The sequence below is a fragment of the Sebastes umbrosus genome, chromosome 13 (assembly GCF_015220745.1).
Source record: "Sebastes umbrosus isolate fSebUmb1 chromosome 13, fSebUmb1.pri, whole genome shotgun sequence".
Classification (NCBI taxonomy): domain Eukaryota; kingdom Metazoa; phylum Chordata; class Actinopteri; order Perciformes; family Sebastidae; genus Sebastes; species Sebastes umbrosus.
The window spans coordinates 2,523,851-2,544,294 of NC_051281.1; the positions used below are offsets into that span (position 1 = coordinate 2,523,851).

Here is a 20,444-nt window from a genome sequence, read left to right on the forward strand (position 1 = left end):
AAGCTGTGAAAAGCAACAAATCTTCACATTTGTGAAGCTGGAACCAGAATATTAGCATTTTGTTCTTGATAAATCACTCAATGGTTGATTGATCATTTGTAGTTAAATCAGACTAATTGATTATTCACATCAAACCATGCAAGATAGATGGGGTAAGAGTATATCTGCACCCTTCCTAGTGACCAATGGGGTTTCACTGGATGTATGGTAGGCGGGGATAGTAATATTAACCATCTGATGTACGCTGATGACTTAGTCGTCCTGTTTCCTTAGTGATGGCTTACAGCAACTTCTCCATAATAATCATTATTCTTGCACTGTTTTTACTTTATAATTACTTTCTAATCACCTTACATTTACATTACGTCCATTAGTCTATTACTCTGTTACAGTGACGGCGCTCTGCAGTTGTTCACTGCTGTGTTTTTATTCCTGTTTATCAGTGTTTTGCGTTGCTTTGTGTGTCGGTTTGTATCTTAAAAGCTACTATATCTAATCTTCCAGTTGTAAATGGATGTTGCCCTCTGTGGTTCAGACTGTGAATGTGGTTTAGAAGAGAAACATTTGAGGGATTTCCTTCCAAACAAACACTACATTAGGTGACTTCACTGATCACTTCCTCCTGTCTCCTGTCAGTGAGATCCCCTGCTCTCAGCCCTCCAGTTGTTCTTTTCTAGTTCTGGGTTTTAGTTAAAGAAACAAATGAAATAGTGCCCTCTACTGGATTAAGAGGAGAGGTCCAGTTTGTTTTATAATAGAGAAGCACTGAGACAAAGTCAATGTCAATATAGTATTACAAACATCACAAATACTTTCCCTTCGTGCAGCGATGTTTCACCAGCGTGCTGGTACCGTAAGGTCACCCAAAAAGTTCACATCATCATGTTAGAATGAAAATGCACTTTGACAGAATTTGTACACAAAATTGATTTGATTGCATGAGGAAACTTGATATTAAACTTTCTTCTAACCACAGGAACACGCCTGGAGCTTCTTCTTTGTTTTTTCCTCCAGTACGGCCTTTGTGCCATTTTTTTATTTCCAGACTGAGCTCTCTGTAATCAGAGCCAGATCTCATGCAGGCAGTCTGTAACCAGGACACAATGTGGTCCATCAAGTCACAAATCTAATAAATATGATCACAGCTTTAACCCAGTTTTGTTAACAAGTGTTCGGCTCATGCTTTAAATACAAGTTCTTCCATTCCTCTGTATTTTGGGTAACGGTTTTTGTTCTTCTCTTCTAAATCGGTGATGGAATATACCTGAGCAATGATCCATTACATGTTTCAAATACATTATGTACTCATACTAGGGCTGTGTTTTGGCAATAATCTGGCGATACGATATGCATCATGATACAGGGGTAACGATTCAGTTTATTGTGATGCTGTAAGCAAGGTGATATATTGTGATTTTTTTCAAATCTAATTTTAGGAAAACTGTTATAGTCACATTTTTAAAATAGGCAAAAATAACACATTTATACTGCATGCAAAAAAACTTGTTTTTTGCCCCAAACTGCATGTGATTATCATCAAGTGGGCATGTCTGTAAAGGGGAGACTCGTGGGTACCCATAGAACCCCTTTTCATTCACCTTTGAAAATGGACATGACAGTTTTTCCTCGCCAAAATTTAGAATAAGTTTGAAGCGTTATTTAACCTCCTTTAAGACAAGTTGGTACCAATGGATTCTTTAGGTTTTCTAGTTTCATAAGATGCCAGTATCTTCACTCTAGCTTTAAGCGAGAGCCCGCTACAACCTCCAAAAGATCGAATAGCGGCCGGGCTTGACGGTGGGTCGACGGATTTTTAAGAGGTTAATTAAAAATCTATACAGCGTTTTGAAGAATCTATACAGTATCACAAAACATAATATTGCGATACATCTGTAAATCTTTCTCACCACTGTGGTGTTCCCGCTGCTGATGAGCTGTCCGACCTCGTGAAAGATGCTTTTACAGTTGATGCTTTTGTCTAGAGAGCCCCTCTTCACGATGACCGCCACCGCCAACAGGATCTGCTCACGGACATACTTCATGAGACTGGAGGGAAACAGAGGAGGTGGTTGGTTATTATAAAGCGATAGTTTGGATTGTTTTGAAGTTTGGTTGTATGAGGTACTTCTCCATAGTCAGTGTATTACCTACAGTAGATGGAGTACCAGCAGCAAAACAGAATTTAGACACCTAACGCCGATTTCACACCAGGCAGCGGCAAAGTGCAGCTCACCATAATAATTTCACTGTTTTGCAGCTGGGAGGTGTGTTCATTTGGGAAGAAATTCTTTGTAACATAAGTCAACATGTCACAGAATCTGTTTACTGATTGGCTTCGGGTCCTCTCTGATCGCACTTCGCCGCTAAAAGTAAAATTTTTAGTTTGGCCGCACTTCGGCGCAGAATCAAACAGCCGCAAGACGCCGAGCTTGGGAGCAGCCACTCCTCGCCGCAAGCCAGACTCCTTTGACAAAAACAGTAATTTTACCTCGCAGAAAACAAAAGTTTCTGGTCTAGCGCTTTGGTGAATCTGAACTAACCCTTTAAAACACCAAAGTCACACAATAACACAAACAAACTAACAGATCGAGGCAGCGGTAGACCAGCAACTCCAGGGCTCTGCGAGGTAAATGTACTGTTTTTGTCAAAGGAGTCTGGTGGCTTTGAAGAGAGCATAGATAACGGCTTCAGTTCCCCATCAGAAAGAGCTGTCTGAGCAGTGAACTGCTTAAACTGATATTGATATTTTTAGGTGTCTAAAATGTGTTTAGCTGCCGCCCCCGTCCACAGCAGAACATTGTTTTGCTCCCGTGCTGGTACTCCTGTCTGTTTCTCCAAACTGAGGGCGTAATACACTGACTATAGAGAAGTACCTCATACAACCCCACTTTAAAACATCCCAACTACCCCTTTAAAGCAATGCTCTGATCCAGAGAGACTTATAATAAGTGCAACAACACTGAACACCAGCCGGGACTCAGAACAGCAAGAAAAACAAAGTGAAAGAGAAATGTTGTGTCTGAGGGTTCAATCACAGCTGCAGCTTATTTTCTTTGGCCTGTATCACATGGAAAAGTTGCATTTTTTGCGTTTGTCGACTCAAATGAAAGTAAACAGAAATGCTTCTAGCTTGTTTGTTGAACAGAGTTTTGGTAACCTGTCGCTGCACCAGGTCAGAGACTTTTGGTGGATTCCAGTTTCTGTAACTTGTACATATCAAATTAGTCTGAGCTCTTCTTCTCTGACCTCTCGTTGTTGTTATGAGTGGACACAAGAAGAAACATGATTATGAGCATCAGCCTAGACTTCCCAAGTATGAGGACCTGCTGATGACCCTGTCCAACTCATATTGGGCATAAAAGATTTAATTATTTGATAAAAAAATGTTCTCAGAAAAAAGACGGCAAAGCATTTCAGGAATCTAGTTAGTTGGAGAAACCAATTTTCAAATAGCATCAATATTACTTTACAAACAAATTAACTACTGCTTATATCACCAAGAAGACCATAATATGTCTGTGGTATTTGAAAGGCCTGTTGATGACCTTAAAGGCTCTTGATTTACATCATCTTCTGTGCTTTAGACTTATGTAACGGGAGATTAGGTATATTGATGAATCCCACCCCTCACCAGTGGAGGTCTATAAATGTCATACATACTTCCTGAGACCTGTATGAGACACACGGGTTTAAATATAGCTGCAAGCGGCAATTACAGGTTCAAACCCTTTCTCTGCAAACAGAAGGAAGCAACTCAATTGCCAAAAGCGGCAAGTAGCAACGAGCAGATTTTAGGCTTCACAAAGCTGATTAAATCACTTTAACTTCTGTCTAGAGGAGTTAAGACCAATCACACACTTGTTTCATACAATGTATGAAGTATTTAATTAACTACACGCTCAAAGTCCTGCCATTTGCGCCACCTTTATCAGATGCTAATGAAACTTGGTGTTCAGTATATAATGCTGGATGTCTCCATTGAGTTTAATCAGGATTGCTATAAGAAAACTTGAGTTTTCCCAAAGGGGTAGTACGCAAGACTTTTTCTTACTTGGGTCTCTGTAAGACGTAGGTGAGGAGGAACGCCCGCAGCGACTCGATGCTGGACTTCTCCAGCAGGATCCACTCCCGCACCACCGCCTCCATGATGGCGGTGGCTGCCTGGAACAGCACATAGTCCACCTTACTGGTCTCTGGAGAGGAGGACGGAAAGGGAGGTGAGAGGAGAGAAATACAAGGAGGGAGAAAGATAAAGAAAAGTGGATTAAAATTGCTGGGAATATTCTGCTTTGTGAGTCAGTACATTTACTTACATATACATGCAATTGCATGTTACATAAATAATGTGAAAACAGTATGAAAAATACCACAAAAGTGGGATTTTTTGCAGCTTTGTTGTTGCCTGTTGGGCTGCAGTTTGCCATGTTATGATTTGAGCATATCTTTTATGCTAAATGCAGTACCTGTGAGGGTTTCTGGACAATATTTTGTCATTGTTTTGTGTTAATTGTTTTCCAGTAATAAATATACACATACATTTACATAATGCAGCACATTTGCCCACTCCCATGTTGATAAGAGGATTAAATACTTGACAAATCTCCCTTTAAGGTACATTTTGAATGGATAAAAAATGTGCGATTAATCGTGATTAACTATGGACAATCATGCGATCAATCACAATTAACTATTTTAATCGATTGACAGCCCTAGTTTCTACATGACAGCAACAAGTAACAGACACTTGCCAGTTTATTGGGTCTAATACAAACATTACTGTAATTAATCCATCTTCATAAAGGTTATAATGAACAGTTATTGTTTAAATTAATTAAAAGTGTTGATTGTGTATGATGTCTGAACTGTATATGTCTGTAAAAACAAGATAAGATCTTGTATTACTTGATTTATCCTGAGGGAAATTGTTGTGTAGCAGTTGCAAAGTACAAAGTAGGAAAGAAAGAAAATATAAAATATACACAATGCCAAAGATAGAAACAGATTATCTGTAAGGATCGTAGACACGTATGATAAATTCATGTTTATAAAAATCCTGCAGGTTATAAAGAAGCTGTGCCGGCTGAATGATTACGTGAGTAGTTACCTAAGATGTGCTTGCAGATGGCAAAGGGGGATTTGGATTTCCTGAAGGAGAGGAATATGTGTTCAGCATGCTGCCTCTGTTCTGTGCTGACCATGGACGGCGGTGCCTGGAAACAAACACACACAGAAAAATAAATAGCATTTACACACAAGACTCTGTTTATTTCTATAATTTTCTGTCTTCTCACTTCCCAGCAGCCATTATAGCAGGCATGAATGGACATAAAAACATGGAAATCTGAGCCCTGATTGGCTCATTGACAGCCAATCATGCAGCTGGACGAAGAAAGGAGGCACTATAAGTGGTTCACTATAGATTAGAGACTCTACAGCAATCACTCAGAATGTACAGTAAACATTCAGACTATAAACCAGTACTATAAAGAGGAGTATTACCATCACACAGCCTGGTATTAATACTGTAGTCATGCTTTATAAAAGAAGTACTTAAACAAGACCGTCAATAACAGAAAACCCTCCATGATAACAGTCAAAATACTAAACACAGACAGACTTTTACTGAGGAGCGTCACCCTGATACAGCTCAGCAGGAAAGTCACATTCCAGTCTAATTACAGTAAAATCAGCTCTGAAGGCAGCAGAGGAAAGAAAGACCTCTTTATCTGAGAGCACACATCAATATATTAGGATGAAAAGGCAGACCCAACATTACATTAGCAACTTAAAACCGGAGTCAGATTCATTTTATTCTAAAACATTCATGCAACTTATCCTGGTTAATCTAGACACTAATATTCAGACATTATGATCCATAATAACTACAACAAAGCCAGACATTACTAACCATCCATTCAGAAGACACCTGCTGACTAACATGTGAATATAAATCACTAGTATTTAGTGCTGAAGCACCTAGCTATCGTTTTGACATTAATCGACATTAATCGATTGACATCCCCAATATAAAATAATCTACAACTTTATCCAGTCGATATGTATTCCTTTGCACTGTTTCCAATCTACAGAAAACTTTTACACATTGTATGTTGTTGATTTGTTACATATATATTACACACAATTTTTACCTATTTTTAATATAATAATAACAGTTTTTTTTTTGCCTGTCTTTGTTCAGCTTTGTTGTCCTTGTTTTTAGCTGGGTGTCTATTTCTATTTTCATGTAAATTGTTCTGTGTTTAAGTACACACATTTTACCTATTTTTGAACATAATGGTTGATCTAGCTTTGTTGTCCTTGTTTACAGTTTTATGTTTTATTTACCTCCCTATAAATTGTTCTGTATGTTAGTAACATTGAGAACAACTTGTATGTGTACACAGACTTGACCAATAAAGCTGATTCTTATTCTATAACATGATTTTTAATATAATAATGGTTTATTTTTGCCTGTCTTTATTCAGCTTTGTTGTCCTTGTTTTTAGCTGGGTGTCTATATTTTATCTTCCTGTAAAATATTCTGTGTTAAAGTAACATTTAGAGCAACTTATCCTGGTTAATCCAGACACTAATATACATACATTATGATCCATAATAACTAAAACAATGCCAGACATTACAAACCATCCATTCAGAAGACACCTGTTGACTAACATGTGAAGATAAGTCAGTGCAAAATGAACCTTTTAAAAAAAAAAAAAAAAAACTCTAGAAATGATATAGAAAAATATATACTACAAACATTTCTATATCGTTTTGACATTAATCGATGTTAATCGATTGACATCCCCAAAATAAAGTAATTTACTACTTTATCCATTCAATATTTATTCCTTTGCGCCTTACATGTGTTTACAATCTACAATTTGTTTTACATATTGTGTGTTGTTGCTTTGTTACATATATATTACACACAATTTACCTATTTTTGATATAATAATAATAGTTTATTTTTGCATGTCTTTGTTCATCTTGTTATCAGCTGGGTGTCTATTTATCTTCCTGTAAATTGTTCTGTGTGCTCGTAACACTGAGGACAACTTAAAACCAGAGTCAGATTACTTATGGTTGATTCTTATTCTAAAACATGATCCTGGTTAATCCAGACACTAATATCCATACATTATGATCCATAATAACTACAACAAAGCCAGACATTGCTAACCATCCATTCAGAAGACACCTGCTGACTAACATGTGAAGATAAGTGAGTGCAAAATCTATCATTTTTGAACAGTTTTAAGTTTTATCATCATATTGCATGTACTTATCATCCATCTAAATACTGTATATAGACATGTATACATGCATATACTGTATATAACCACCCACTTACTACTTTACCCATTCAATATTTATTAATTTGCATTATTTGGATTTGTTTACAATCCACAGAACACTTGTTGCTTTTTATATTTATTTACCTATTTTTCACCTGTTTTAATAAAATTGATTCTTATTCTAAAACACTATGCAATTTATCCTGGTTAATCTAGACACTAAAATCAATACATTATGATCCTTAATAACTACAACAAAGCCAGACCTATCTCTGTTCAGCTTTGTTGTCCTTGTTTACAGTTTTATGTCTAATTACCTCCCTATAAATTGTTCTGTATGTTAGTAACATTGAGAACTTGTGTGTGTACACATACTTGACCAATATGATTGATACTTCTTCTAAAACATGATCCTGATTAATCTAGACACTAAAATACATAAATTATGATCCATAATAACTACAACTATACCAGACATTACTAACCATCCATTCAGAAGACACCTGCTGACTAACATGTGAAGGTAAATCACTAGTATTTAGTGTTGAAGCAGCTACCTATCGTTTTGACATTAATCAACGTTAATCGATTGACATCTCCAATATAAAGTAATCCACTACTTTATCCATTCAATATGTATTCCTTTGCACTGTTTCCAATCTACAGAACACTTTTACATATTGTTTGTTGTTGCTTTGTTACATATATATTACACACATTTTACCTATTTTTAATATAATAATAGTTTATTTTTGCCTGTCTTTGTTCAGCTTTGTTGTCCTTGTTTTTAGCTGAATGTCTATATTTATCTTCCTGTAAATTGTTCTGTGTTTAAGTAACATTTAGAGCAACTTATCCTGGTTAATCTAGACACTAATATACATATATTATGATCCATAATAACTACAACAATGCCAGACATTACAAACCATCCATTCAGAAGACACCTGCTGACTAACATGTGAAGGTAAATCACTAGTATTTAGTGTTGAAGCAGCTAGCTAACCCACTAAAAAGAGACAGTTATCTCAGTCTGGAGCATCTATACAGTTTAATAACCAAAATAAAGATGAAGTCAGAGTCATGAGGACACACATGGAGGAGGTTAATAGCTGCTGGAGGCTGGAGGGAGAAGACAGAGGAGGAAGAAGAGCCCAAACACTGGAGGGAAAGGAGAGTTTTAGAGGGTTAACAGACGAGCTGAAGCTCCAGCAGAACACCGAGCAGAGGAACTTTGTGTAGCCGCGTTGAGAGCTCCTAAAGGCGGGCAGATGTGAGAGGAGACCCGCTGGAGGATGAGGAGGAAGATGAAGATGATTTAGAGCCGTTACACTCCCCCGGTCTCCCGGTTACCCTCCCCTAACCCTCCCGGCTCTGAAACACCGTTAAAGTCTCTAAGAGTCTCACCATGAGGACTTTAGCAGCGCTCTCCAGCTGGCTGATCACTTCTGCTGCTCCAACAGCCGCCATCTTCACCGGCACGCAAAGATGACGCAACGGGAGAGCGGTGCATTCTGGGATTACAGAGAGAGAGAGCTGCTGCTGCTGGATGCTGGATGCTGGATGCTGGATGCTGGATGGTGGATGGTGGATGCTGGATGGTGGATGGTGGATGGTGGATGGTGGATGGTGGATGCTGGATGGTGGATGGTGGATGCTGGATGCTGGATGCTGGATGCTGGATGCTGGATGGTGGATGGTGGATGGTGGATGCTGGATGCTGGATGGTGGATGGTGGATGGTGGATGGTGGATGCTGGATGCTGGATGGTGGATGCTGGATGCTGGATGGTGGATGGTGGATGCTGGATGCTGGATGCTGGATGGTGGATGGTGGATGGTGGATGGTGGATGCTGGATGCTGGATGGTGGATGCTGGATGCTGGATGGTGGATGGTGGATGCTGGATGCTGGATGCTGGATGGTGGATGGTGGATGGTGGATGCTGGATGGTGGATGCTGGATGCTGGATGCTGGATGGTGGATGCTGGATGCTGGATGCTGGATGGTGGATGCTGGATGCTGGATGGTGGATGCTGGATGCTGGATGGTGGATGCTGGATGGAGGATGCTGGATGCTGGATGCTGGATGGTGGATGCTGGATGCTGGATGCTGGATGCTGGATGCTGGATGGTGGATGGTGGATGCTGGATGCTGGATGCTGGATGCTGGATGGTGGATGCTGGATGGTGGATGCTGGATGCTGGATGCTGGATGCTGGATGGTGGATGCTGGATGGTGGATGCTGGATGCTGGATGGTGGATGGTGGATGCTGGATGCTGGATGCTGGATGCTGGATGGTGGATGCTGGATGCTGGATGCTGGATGGTGGATGCTGGATGCTGGATGCTGGATGCTGGATGGTGGATGCTGGATGGTGGATGGTGGATGGTGGATGCTGGATGCTGGATGGTGGATGGTGGATGCTGGATGCTGGATGCTGGATGCTGGATGCTGGATGGTGGATGGTGGATGCTGGATGCTGGATGGTGGATGGTGGATGCTGGATGCTGGATGGTGGATGCTGGATGCTGGATGCTGGATGCTGGATGCTGGATGGTGGATGCTGGATGGTGGATGCTGGATGCTGGATGCTGGATGCTGGATGGTGGATGCTGGATGCTGGATGGTGGATGCTGGATGCTGGATGGTGGATGCTGGATGGTGGATGCTGGATGCTGGATGGTGGATGCTGGATGCTGGATGCTGGATGCTGGATGGTGGATGCTGGATGCTGCTGCTGGATGGTGGATGCTGGATGGTGGATGCTGGATGCTGGATGCTGGATGCTGGATGCTGGATGCTGGATGCTGGATGCTGGATGGTGGATGCTGGATGCTGGATGGTGGATGCTGGATGCTGGATGGTGGATGGTGGATGGTGGATGCTGGATGCTGGATGGTGGATGCTGGATGCTGGATGCTGGATGGTGGATGCTGGATGGTGGATGCTGGATGATGGATGCTGGATGGTGGATGCTGGATGCTGGTACCAACCCAAATAATAAATCAGGATTTTTAATTAAAGGGACTGTCTGTAAGAATCAGAATGTCTTGTTAACAGCAACACCTGTGACCGTTAAGTCAAAGAAAGTCAGCATCCTGTTGCTGGCGCTTGTGCTCGCTCTACATAGACATGAAGGACCATCGCTCAAAACAGTGAGGCGACACACGTCAGCTAAAACCACAATATCACTCTATATTTCAGCTGCTTGGCAGTAATGTTAGCTGACCAGACGAAGGTCTCTCCATGAATCACTGCTGATCCTAGTGTTGGCTTTTCCTGCTTCAGCCTCCCGACCGCGGCCGGAGGGAACAGGGGAGACACCGGAGTTTTGGTCGGAGACGATAACGTTTCTCGCTGAGGAGCCCCGTCACTTCACAAGACACGGGAAACCTCTGTTGGTCTGGAGGAGCTGCAGCAGTTATTTCTGCACAAACGTCCACTGAACATTCACTAGATATTCTCAGAGATAAACTAACTCTTCTGTAGTGTGGAGTGAGCGGAGAGAGACAGCGAAAACGCGTGCGGTGTGTGAGTGAAGGCAAGCAGGCAGGCAGAGGAGCAGAGATTCCGGCCACACGCGAGCGCGCATGGGATCCCGACCCGGTAGATTAATACCTGTAAAAAGTTAAAAACAGTCCCTTTAATTTAGATCCTATTTTTAGCAAAACATATGAAAATATGATGATAAAAACTGTAGAAATAGAGTGGTGTAAGTATTTTATTTAATCATTTTTATGAATTTTACTAGAGTATTTCCATTTTATTTTCCATTTTAATTTTTTTAATTTTATTATCATTATTAATTTTATTATTAGTTTTATCAATAATAATAATAATTATTATTCTTACTTTACATTTTTTTTATATATATATATATTTTTTATTTTATCATTATTATTACTTTACATTTTATTTTATTATTTATTTTATTATTATTTTTACTTTCGTTTGACATTTATTGACATCTATTATTCTTTTCTTTTACTTATGTTTTATTTTTTATTTTATTATTTTTACTTTACATTTTATTTTTTAATTTAATTAATTAATTAAATTATTATTTTTACACTACATTTTATTATAAGTTTACATTTTATTTTTTATTTTATTATTATTTTTACTTTACATTTTATTTTACATTTTACTTTAAACTTATACTCCATTTATACAAGTTTAAAGTAAAATGTACATACATACAGTATACAGTATTTCATGTTAATGCATTACCAATAATAACACAATATTATACATAATAGTCTAAAAGGGTCCATTTTTCTGATGTCTGTACTTTTTAAGACTTAAAATTAAGTAGTTTTACGCTGTGTTTCTGCTGCTTTTACTTATGTTAAAGATCAACCTCTGAATGTAGTTATATTCGACAAGTAAGAAAAATAAAATGTAGTATTAAATGGGGTTATGTTTCACATAATTTTGATGCTTGAAGTTTTCTTAGTCCATTTATGATTTTTTTTTAATCAATAATAAATTCAAGATTTACTCAATTTTGAGTTCATGTTTCCATCAAGAAAAACAAAATGTCCTAAACTTAGTAAGTGTAATTAATTTAATTATACTATAAGTAATTATTTATCATTCCTCTTTATTTATTCATTGTTTTATTTATTTTTCTTTGGATTCACTCTGCAGGGATGATACTGAAATATAATCCTTCCTTGTATATTACATTTAATTTACATGGTATACAACTGATTTTTGCTCATGAGCAACTTTTTATTACAAGTAGATGAAAAAAAATCAAATTCAACATGTAATTTATCCGAGAAATAACCGTTACAAAGATATACCACCATCCATTCTGCTCATTAATGCACTGAAATAAAGCACGAGTCCAAGTTGGTTAATTTAATTTATACATACATTTTACACACAAGGACTGTGAAAGCATTTTTACAAATTCTCAGTTCATACATAGATGTAAAAAAAGAGATAGCTGTCCACATTACGTCATCTATAATACTGCGTAGACATGGGGGGTTTTGAACATTAGCACGAGGGAAATTGAAAAAAAAAAGGTGGGGAAAAAAAGATACAAAAAATATGTATATCTGTATAAATATAAATTCAAGAGTAACAGAGTTGTATTATACATCAAGGAGACAACAACAGGCTCCTTAGAGTAAAAATACAAAATGAAAAAAGGATAAACATGTAAGTCTCGAGAGGAAAGGATTGTCAGTCATCAACCGTAGAAACAGGAAACACGTCACACACTCACGTTATAAAGCTATTTATCACGAAGCAGCCCGTCCTGCTCGACGTGGATTGGCAACGAGAGGTTTAGAGGAGTGGAAGTGGACGTCTGGACCAGCTGAGAAAAAAACTGGACTGCCTTAATCGCAATCATGGAGCCCTTTGAGCAAGGCATTTCATCCTAATGGATAATGCTGCTCTGTAGAAGACTGAGGTTTATCTGGGAAGCTCACAGGCAACTCTGGCTTTGTTTACATGCAGGATACTGGTTTTAGTCCAGTTTTAGTCAAAGAGAAAAAAAGGTTCATTCACGTCATGATAGCATTTGTTTTTTTTTGCTGTGATGTGAAATTAATTATTTGAAATGATCTCAAACCACTTCACCTCAGAGTATTTTCCTCTTTTGGTTTGTTAAACTCTGAATTTCTCTGTGTCTCGACAAATGAGAGAAACCTCGATGATTTTCTACGCTTAAATAAATTAATGAATTTTATTTCAATATCAGGGTTCAACAATAAGGATTGCTATACTTGCTATAAAAGCCTCGTCGGGCTAGCATATCTATAATGATAATAATAATAATAATAATACATTATTTTTGGTGGCGCCTTTAAAAGACATCCAAGGACACTTTACAAATATAAAAGAAATACTCGACCAGATAAAAACAGCCAAACACGACGAAAATAACAAGAGACAACAACAACAAGAAGCTACAACAAGTAGCTAAGGAGTGAAGCCATCTCGCTTCCTTCTCATCTCTGGTCAGCGTTGCACATGTTCAGTACCATTTGGGCACTGGCAAGAAATACATGACGGCGGGGTAAAGAAGCGCAAGCAAGCATTTCAATTATCCTGGAAACAAGAGTTTAGTTTGGTGGCGTTAGAGAAGGATGTGGGCGAAACTCCAAATTCATTTACTTAAATAAAGATCAAACATGACAATAGAGCGGTGCAGAGATGATGTATTTTTGTCGGCCAACCAGGAAGTGGGCATCGCCCTGTTTCCCTACACAAAGAGCCAATGGGATTGTTCCATTTGGATTATTTAAACGTTTATGATATTTACATGTTTTGTTCAGCAAGATAATCTCCACAATTGAAAACCACTTTATGATTTTTGAAATGCAATCGCCAGCAGTAAAAAGCTAACGTTATACGGCTATAAAGGAACTACACCACGGTCACATGAGCGACACAACGAGGCTGTAAAGGCGGACGAGTCGGCGTGACATCGTTTAGTAGTCTCATTTAGCCACTTGTTAGCAACCACCTTTTTTAAGACACATAAAGGCTCCAAAAGTTACAAGTGGGGTATTTATTGACAAAGAAAATATTAAAATCTCTTCAGCTCATGTTAACCACAGACCTTATTTCAGGCATCTAACTAAAAACCCATTGACCTCCAGACGAGGGAACAGGAAGTGCTAAAACGCTAACTCATTTCCAGGTTTTAGGACTCATTCATGTAGCACTCGATTAACTTAAGTCTTTGTTGTTATTTGATAACCGCTAATAAATAAGACAATTTGTATAGGGGCAAGTAAAAACTGACTTTGGACAAGTAGATGTTTGACTTACTTGCCAGTTAAAGAAGATTGTTGTTGCATGTAAACAAAACCAGAGTGTCTTCACCCGCAGATAAATAATAGTAAAAACAGGTAAAAGAGGTCTGTGAAAAAGATGATAATAAGAAGGCAATCTTTTAAGATTGTTCTGCTCATTTTAGAACAAAAGGCACATTTACAGAAAAACAAACTTTCAATACATTGTCAGGCAAATTAAAAATAAAAAAACAACAAAATCTTCTGTAACAAATCTGTTTCTCCGTCATCGTTCTGACTTCTTTAACATTCTTTAAACAGTCATCAAATTCAGAATACTGTTGTTGGAACGGTTTGGTGTTAATTAACCAACACGGTTCAGAGAGTTTACTGATTGTCAACAAGCAAGAAGGAGCTGGATGATCCGATACAGAACACGATGGCACCGGACTGTAGTAAAAAGTTAAACAACACTCAAACTTGTGGTCATTTCGGATAAATAAAAGAAAATGTACCAAACACTTAACTCTTTGTTGAACCATTTGTAAAATAGAGAAAGCTATTTCATTCTTTCCTGAAGCCAACCTGCCTCGCTCCTCCTCTAAACGTCTATCTACTCATCTCTTTCTGAACTCCTCCTCTCCTGCATCCAGGACCAGCCCGGCTGCAGGAGGCGAAGAGTCCACCATCCATGTTCTGCAAAAACACTGATCGTCATCATCGTCGTCGTCTCCTTCGTCATCGAGCGGCGAACACGCACTCCCAACATTCAACTAGAAAAAGGCTCAAAACTTTCAAAAACCCAAGCACACTCAGCAACACTTCTTTAAGCCACGACAAAAGAAAAATAATAATAATAATGTAAATAATATTAACCACAATAATAAGCAGCATGTTGTAACTGAAAGAGAAAATATATATAAACCAATATATTTGTACATTTCAGTACTAAAAAAAAAAAAAAAAAAAAAAGGATATTAAGTGTTTAGAAAACTATATATAATGTATTTTTTTTTTGTATTGCACATAGTCATACTATCACACTGTTGTAAGAGCATGTTGTTTTCATGACTGCCTCCAGGAGATAAACAGGAGGTTGGTTAAGTTACAACTCATCTTTGCAAAATAGCTGTAAAGTTGTGCATCGTGGTGAATGTGTGTTTATATGTGTATGTGTGAACTCGGCACCCTCCGACCCGACGGGTTCAGGCTCTTAACTTTCTTAAATAATCATTCTGTTCATCAGTTCTTTCCTTAAAGGGATAGTTCAGGTGTTTCTCAGTGTGGTTGTATTGAGGTACTTCTCCATAGTTAGTGTATTGTCTACAGTGGAAGAAGCCTGGAGAAACAGACAGGAGTGCTCTCTTCAAAGCCACCAGACTCCATTGAAAAAAACAGTAATTTTACCTCGTAGAATACAGGAGTTGCTGCTCTACCGCTGCTTCGATCGGTTAGTTTGTTTGTGTTATTGTGTGACTTTGGTGAATCCCAACTAACTAAGATACTGGTATCTTATGAAACTAGAAAAACCTAAAGAATCCATCGGTACCAACCATGTCATACTAGCTTTTCGTAAAAGAGGGGAAATAACGCTCCAAACGTGCGCTAAATTTTAGCGAGGAAAAACTGGGATGTCCATTTTCAAAGGGGTCCCTTGACCTCTGACCTCCAGATCAGTGAATATAAATGGGTTCTATGGGTACCCAGGAGTCTCCCCTTTACAGACATGCCCACTTTATGATAATCACATGCAGTTTGGGGCAAGTCATAGTCAAGTCAGCACACTGACACACTGACAGCTGTTGTTGTCTGTTGGGCTGCAGTTTGCCATGTTATGATTGGAGCATATTGTTTTATGCTAAATGCAGTACCTCATTGTACTGTCATTGTTTTGTGTTGCTAATTGATTTCCAATAATAAATATATACATACATTTGCATAAAGCAGCATATTTGTCCACTCCCATGTTGATAAGAGGATTAAATACTTGACACATCTCCCTTTAAGGTACATTTTGAACACATAAAAAATGTGTGATTAATTTGCAATTAACTATTTTAATTGATTGACAGCCCTAACAATAACACAAAAAAACTACCTGGGTGAGGCAGCTGTAGACCAGCAACTCCTGTGTTCTGCGATGTAAAATTACTGTTTTTTTCAATGGAGTCTGGTGGCTTTGAAGAGATCATAGGTGGATAAAATGGCTTCAGTTCCCTGTCAGAAAGGGCTACCCGACGTCGAGGTAAAGCAGTGCAAATATTCTAAATATAGCGTACACTTAAACTGATATAGATTTCTTTAGGTGTCTTACTTTACTTAACATTACATTGCTTTGCTCCCGTGCTTGTACTCCTGTCTGCTGTAGTTAATACACTGACTATGGAGGAGAACCTCATACAACCCCACTTCAAACAATCCGAACTATGCCTTTAAAAACAAAGCATGGGGAACTACATGTTCTCTGCTCCCCCTCCAGTAAACAAGAACATTTTTCTTGCTTTCTTGATTCAATTATTCCTGTGATTCATGAGCAGAAGTTCACTGCATGTCAGGCTCAACAAACGCTGCAGTGGTTCAGTCATTTTTAGAGCCTCATCTGAACTCTGCTCGTGCTCTTTGTGGGGGATCATTTTGGGGGGGAAGGGAGGTGAGCTTTGAAATGGTCGGTTAGAATATATAAGGATCATCTTATAAACACAAGGATATTTGTAACAGCGACCTCTGAGGGAAGAAAAGGCTCCATCTTAAAAAGGACAAAACAATACACTGAATTAAAGTTGGCACAAAATGAGGCAGCTGTGGATATATATATTATACAATAGATGGAGCAACCAAAACATTTTCAATTTGGTTCATTTGATGCTTTTTTTCTCTCACACCACGAGATGAAACTATTCTCTGAATCTGTTCGTCTAGTCTGAGCCAACTTTTTGAAATATGGACACTGAAATCTACCTGCTTTTTTTCACCCTTTATGACTGAATATGTGTGCATGTGCATGCAATGTGTCTTTGTAGCTTATTTTGCAGCAGCTGTGAAAGAGGCGTGTTGCTTATTCAGTCCCCCCCCTCCTCCTCCATCATCCTCCTGACGAGTAAACTGGTTCCACTCGGTCCGATAGTCGAGTGTAAAGCAGCTCAGGTAGAACAGGAAGTAGCTCCTGTGTCGCCCGTAAGACACGAGGGTGGAAGGAATGGGACAAGAAACCGCTGGACGAACCAGAAGAAGCGTCCAATTAGAAAATCTCCTCACGTTCCCAAAGAATATTCTCCTGTCGACCTGTTCGGTTTCTGCTCTTCTAACCGCAGTCACACACACAATGTCGTCTCTTGGTCCCGGATCAGGGGAGTTTTGTATTTGAAGTGGACGCACTATATATTCCACAAGGTGGCGATGTTCATCATCAGTCCTGCAACTCAACAATCACACACGCCAGATATGCACACACCTGTGTAGCACGCATACACAGCGTTAAATTGGCAGTAACAAACGCACGCCGCTCTACACGTACACCGGCTCACATCCCTCCCCCTGCTCTCCCTCCTCCTCTTCGTCGTCCTCATCGTCCTCGTCCTCCTCTTCCTGCTCCTCCTCCTCCTCCTCCGGGCCCACGCTCGACGACGCCCCGCTGGCCTCGAGCGGTTTCGGGTAGCGGAAGGGGCAGCCGTTGTCGTCGAAGAACCTGCGGAAGGTGAACTCGTAGAAGGCGTGCTCCGGGTGCTTCCCGTGCGGCGAGCAGAGCGTGTCCAAGGCCCGGGTGCTGTCACCACTGTCGCTCCACGCCCCGGGGCCGCCCTCCTCCTCCACGGGGTCGAAGTTGGACGTGTCCATCGGGTGGGCGATCTTGGGCCGATAGGGTGCCGGCTGCTGCCGCAGGTTGCTGGAGAAGTCCATCTGGGTGAAGAAGGGGTGGGCCTTGATCTCGCCGGCGCCGTTGGCCCCCACGCGGTCCTCGGCGGAGCAGCAGAGACGGCCGATGATGTCAACGGCCTCGGGGCTCAGTTTGACCTGGGCGGGAACCTGCAGTGTGCTCTCCCAGTTAATGACCTGCAGAGAGACGGGAGGGTCACAATATATTACACCGACAGTTCAGACTTGAGAGTTCGTTCTTGACCTTGGAAACAGTGATTGACGAATACGGAACAATCTCACCATTACATTTACTCCAAACTAGGGCTTCTACTTCTAAATCAAAGCATAGATATTTTTCTTCTTCACTGACCTTAATCTGAGTCTCGGTGGGCGTGGAGGCCAGGAAGGGCGGCTGTCCCACCAGCATCTCAAACAGGATCACTCCCACGCTCCACCAGTCACACAGCTGGGTGTAACCTGCACAACAACAAACACACAAATATCACATTTTATTGGTGAAGAACAAAAAAAACCTAAATGATTCACAACTTCCAGAAAACAATTTTTCAATCGCCCACCTTTGCGCAGCAGCACCTCCGGAGCGATGTAGTTGGGCGTTCCCACCAGGGAGTGAGCCAGGCAGCGCTGGTGCTGCCGGTTGGCGCGCTGCTCCAGCGTCATCAACCGGTCGCCGCAGCGACAGTTGGACACGTCGTCCCAGAAGTCACTGGGCTCCATGCTGTCCTGTCTCACGTGGCTCCCTGGAGACAGATGGAAGGGGGACAATGCTGTTAAACTGCACACTATTTAAAATAAATGTAGACATTAATTGATTGATAAAATGTGACATAAATTTATATATTAATTTTCCCTTTTATTTATATGTATTTATTTTTATTATTTTTTTTAATGTATGCACTTATTTATGTATTTATGCATTATTTATTTTTTATTGCATTTCACCCCTTATTTAATTCTCCAAACTTATATATTTCTGTGTTCTTTTCTTTACACATTTCTCTTAATTTTTGCGGCATTTAATGACATTTATTTATTTATTTATTGAGTCGTTTATTTATTTATTAATTTATTTTGTATTTTGGCAGGTTCCGTCCTCCATACTACCTGTGTTTATTTGTCACAATGTGTAGCCACACCCAGCGAGTTAAAGGGACTATGTGTCTAATTGAAGTTTTACGGTAGTTCTAAGGTAAATCTGTGAATATTTCTTTATTTTTCACTGGATTATACAGTATATTCTTGCATGTTTATGTTTTAATCTCTTTAAAACCGTGTTAAATCATGTGTGTATGTGTTGAGATATTTAGAGCACTAAACCATCATCACCTTTCTGGTAGTACTTGGAGTTGTGCGTCCAGCGGAAGCCCGTGCATAGGCCGAAGTCCGTCAGCTTGATGTGTCCGTCCAGGTCGATGAGGATGTTGTCGGGCTTGATGTCGCGGTGGATGAAGCCCATCTTGTGGACGCTCTCGATGGCCAGTGTCAGCTCCGCCACGTAGAAGCGCGCCAGGGGCTCTGGGAAGACGCCCATTCGGATGAGCAGGCTCATCATGTCTCCACCGGGGATGTAGTCCATGACGAAGTAGAGGCTGTCGCGGTCCTGGAAGGAGTAGTAGAGACGCACCACCCACTCGTTGTCCGCCTCCGCCAAGATGTCACGCTCCGCTTTCACGTGGGCCACCTGCAACAAAGAACATATTGAAAGTATGGATCAATACCGTATGAACAGAAATGGGAAAAAGAGGTGAAACCCTCTATGTAACTGGAGCGTATTAACTCACCTGGTTGCGGTTGAGGACGTCTTTCTTGCGCAGTGTTTTCATGGCGTAAAGTGCACCCGTGTCCACTTTACGCGTGAGACACACTTCACCGAAGGCGCCTATACCCAACGTCTTGATCTTGACAAACATGGACTTGTCCATTTTGGCGCGGCGTAGCCGGTTGTAGTTGGACTCCTTCTGGTTCAGCATCTTCCTCATCTGCTCCTGCTCTGGATCCGACAGGCCGGCCTGGACAGAAAGGACGGCGGTTAAAGAAAGATGGCGACGGGAATAAACAACATATATGATTATATATTGACCTATAGGAACGTGGCATGAGCTGAACCCTTTTACCTAACTGTCTGGCTGCGGTATTTTCTCTAAAAATGCCTTTCTACCACTTTAATGTGGGTCAAAAGGTCAGAGGCCAAAGTCGTGACTCAGGACAAGCAAACACACGAGTGGACTCACTGACTTCTCGTTCCGAGACAAAGCTCTGGTTGTCTCAAACTAAAAGTCCTGAGGGAGAATTCACTGGATGACAAAACCTCTCGGACATCACGGCTCCGTCGTTCTCATCTCGTGTACAGACACGACGACTTCACCAGTGGCTTCAGATTTTAGTCTGTTAACTACAAACTGTTTATACATTACTCCTGAACATTTCCCAATGTATGTTGTTGAGTTTCTTTATTGATTGTCAACCTCTGCGAAATCCTGCAGATGCCATTAGGACAGGGGTCGG

General features: G+C 40.3%; 2 protein-coding genes across 2 annotated transcripts in view; both read right to left on the minus strand.

Annotated features, from left to right (window-relative positions):
- xpo4 (exportin 4) overlaps window positions 1-8,858 on the minus strand; it is a 60,459-nt gene extending 51,601 nt beyond the window's left edge. The window contains exons 1-4 of the mRNA XM_037789827.1: window positions 8,709-8,858; window positions 5,105-5,210; window positions 4,052-4,193; window positions 1,908-2,046 (exon numbers count right to left, since the gene is read on the minus strand). Of these exons, the coding sequence (XP_037645755.1) occupies window positions 1,908-2,046; window positions 4,052-4,193; window positions 5,105-5,210; window positions 8,709-8,771 (450 nt within the window). The 5' untranslated portion in view covers window positions 8,772-8,858. The remainder of the gene's footprint in view (window positions 1-1,907; window positions 2,047-4,051; window positions 4,194-5,104; window positions 5,211-8,708) is intronic.
- Window positions 8,859-16,173: 7,315 nt separating this feature from the next.
- Window positions 16,174-20,444, minus strand: part of lats2 (large tumor suppressor kinase 2) — a 28,121-nt gene continuing 23,850 nt past the window's right edge. Inside the window, exons 5-9 of the mRNA XM_037790054.1 lie at window positions 19,721-19,948; window positions 19,266-19,620; window positions 18,497-18,679; window positions 18,289-18,395; window positions 16,174-18,113 (exon numbers count right to left, since the gene is read on the minus strand). Coding sequence (XP_037645982.1) covers window positions 17,568-18,113; window positions 18,289-18,395; window positions 18,497-18,679; window positions 19,266-19,620; window positions 19,721-19,948 — 1,419 coding nt within the window. The 3' untranslated portion in view covers window positions 16,174-17,567. The remainder of the gene's footprint in view (window positions 18,114-18,288; window positions 18,396-18,496; window positions 18,680-19,265; window positions 19,621-19,720; window positions 19,949-20,444) is intronic.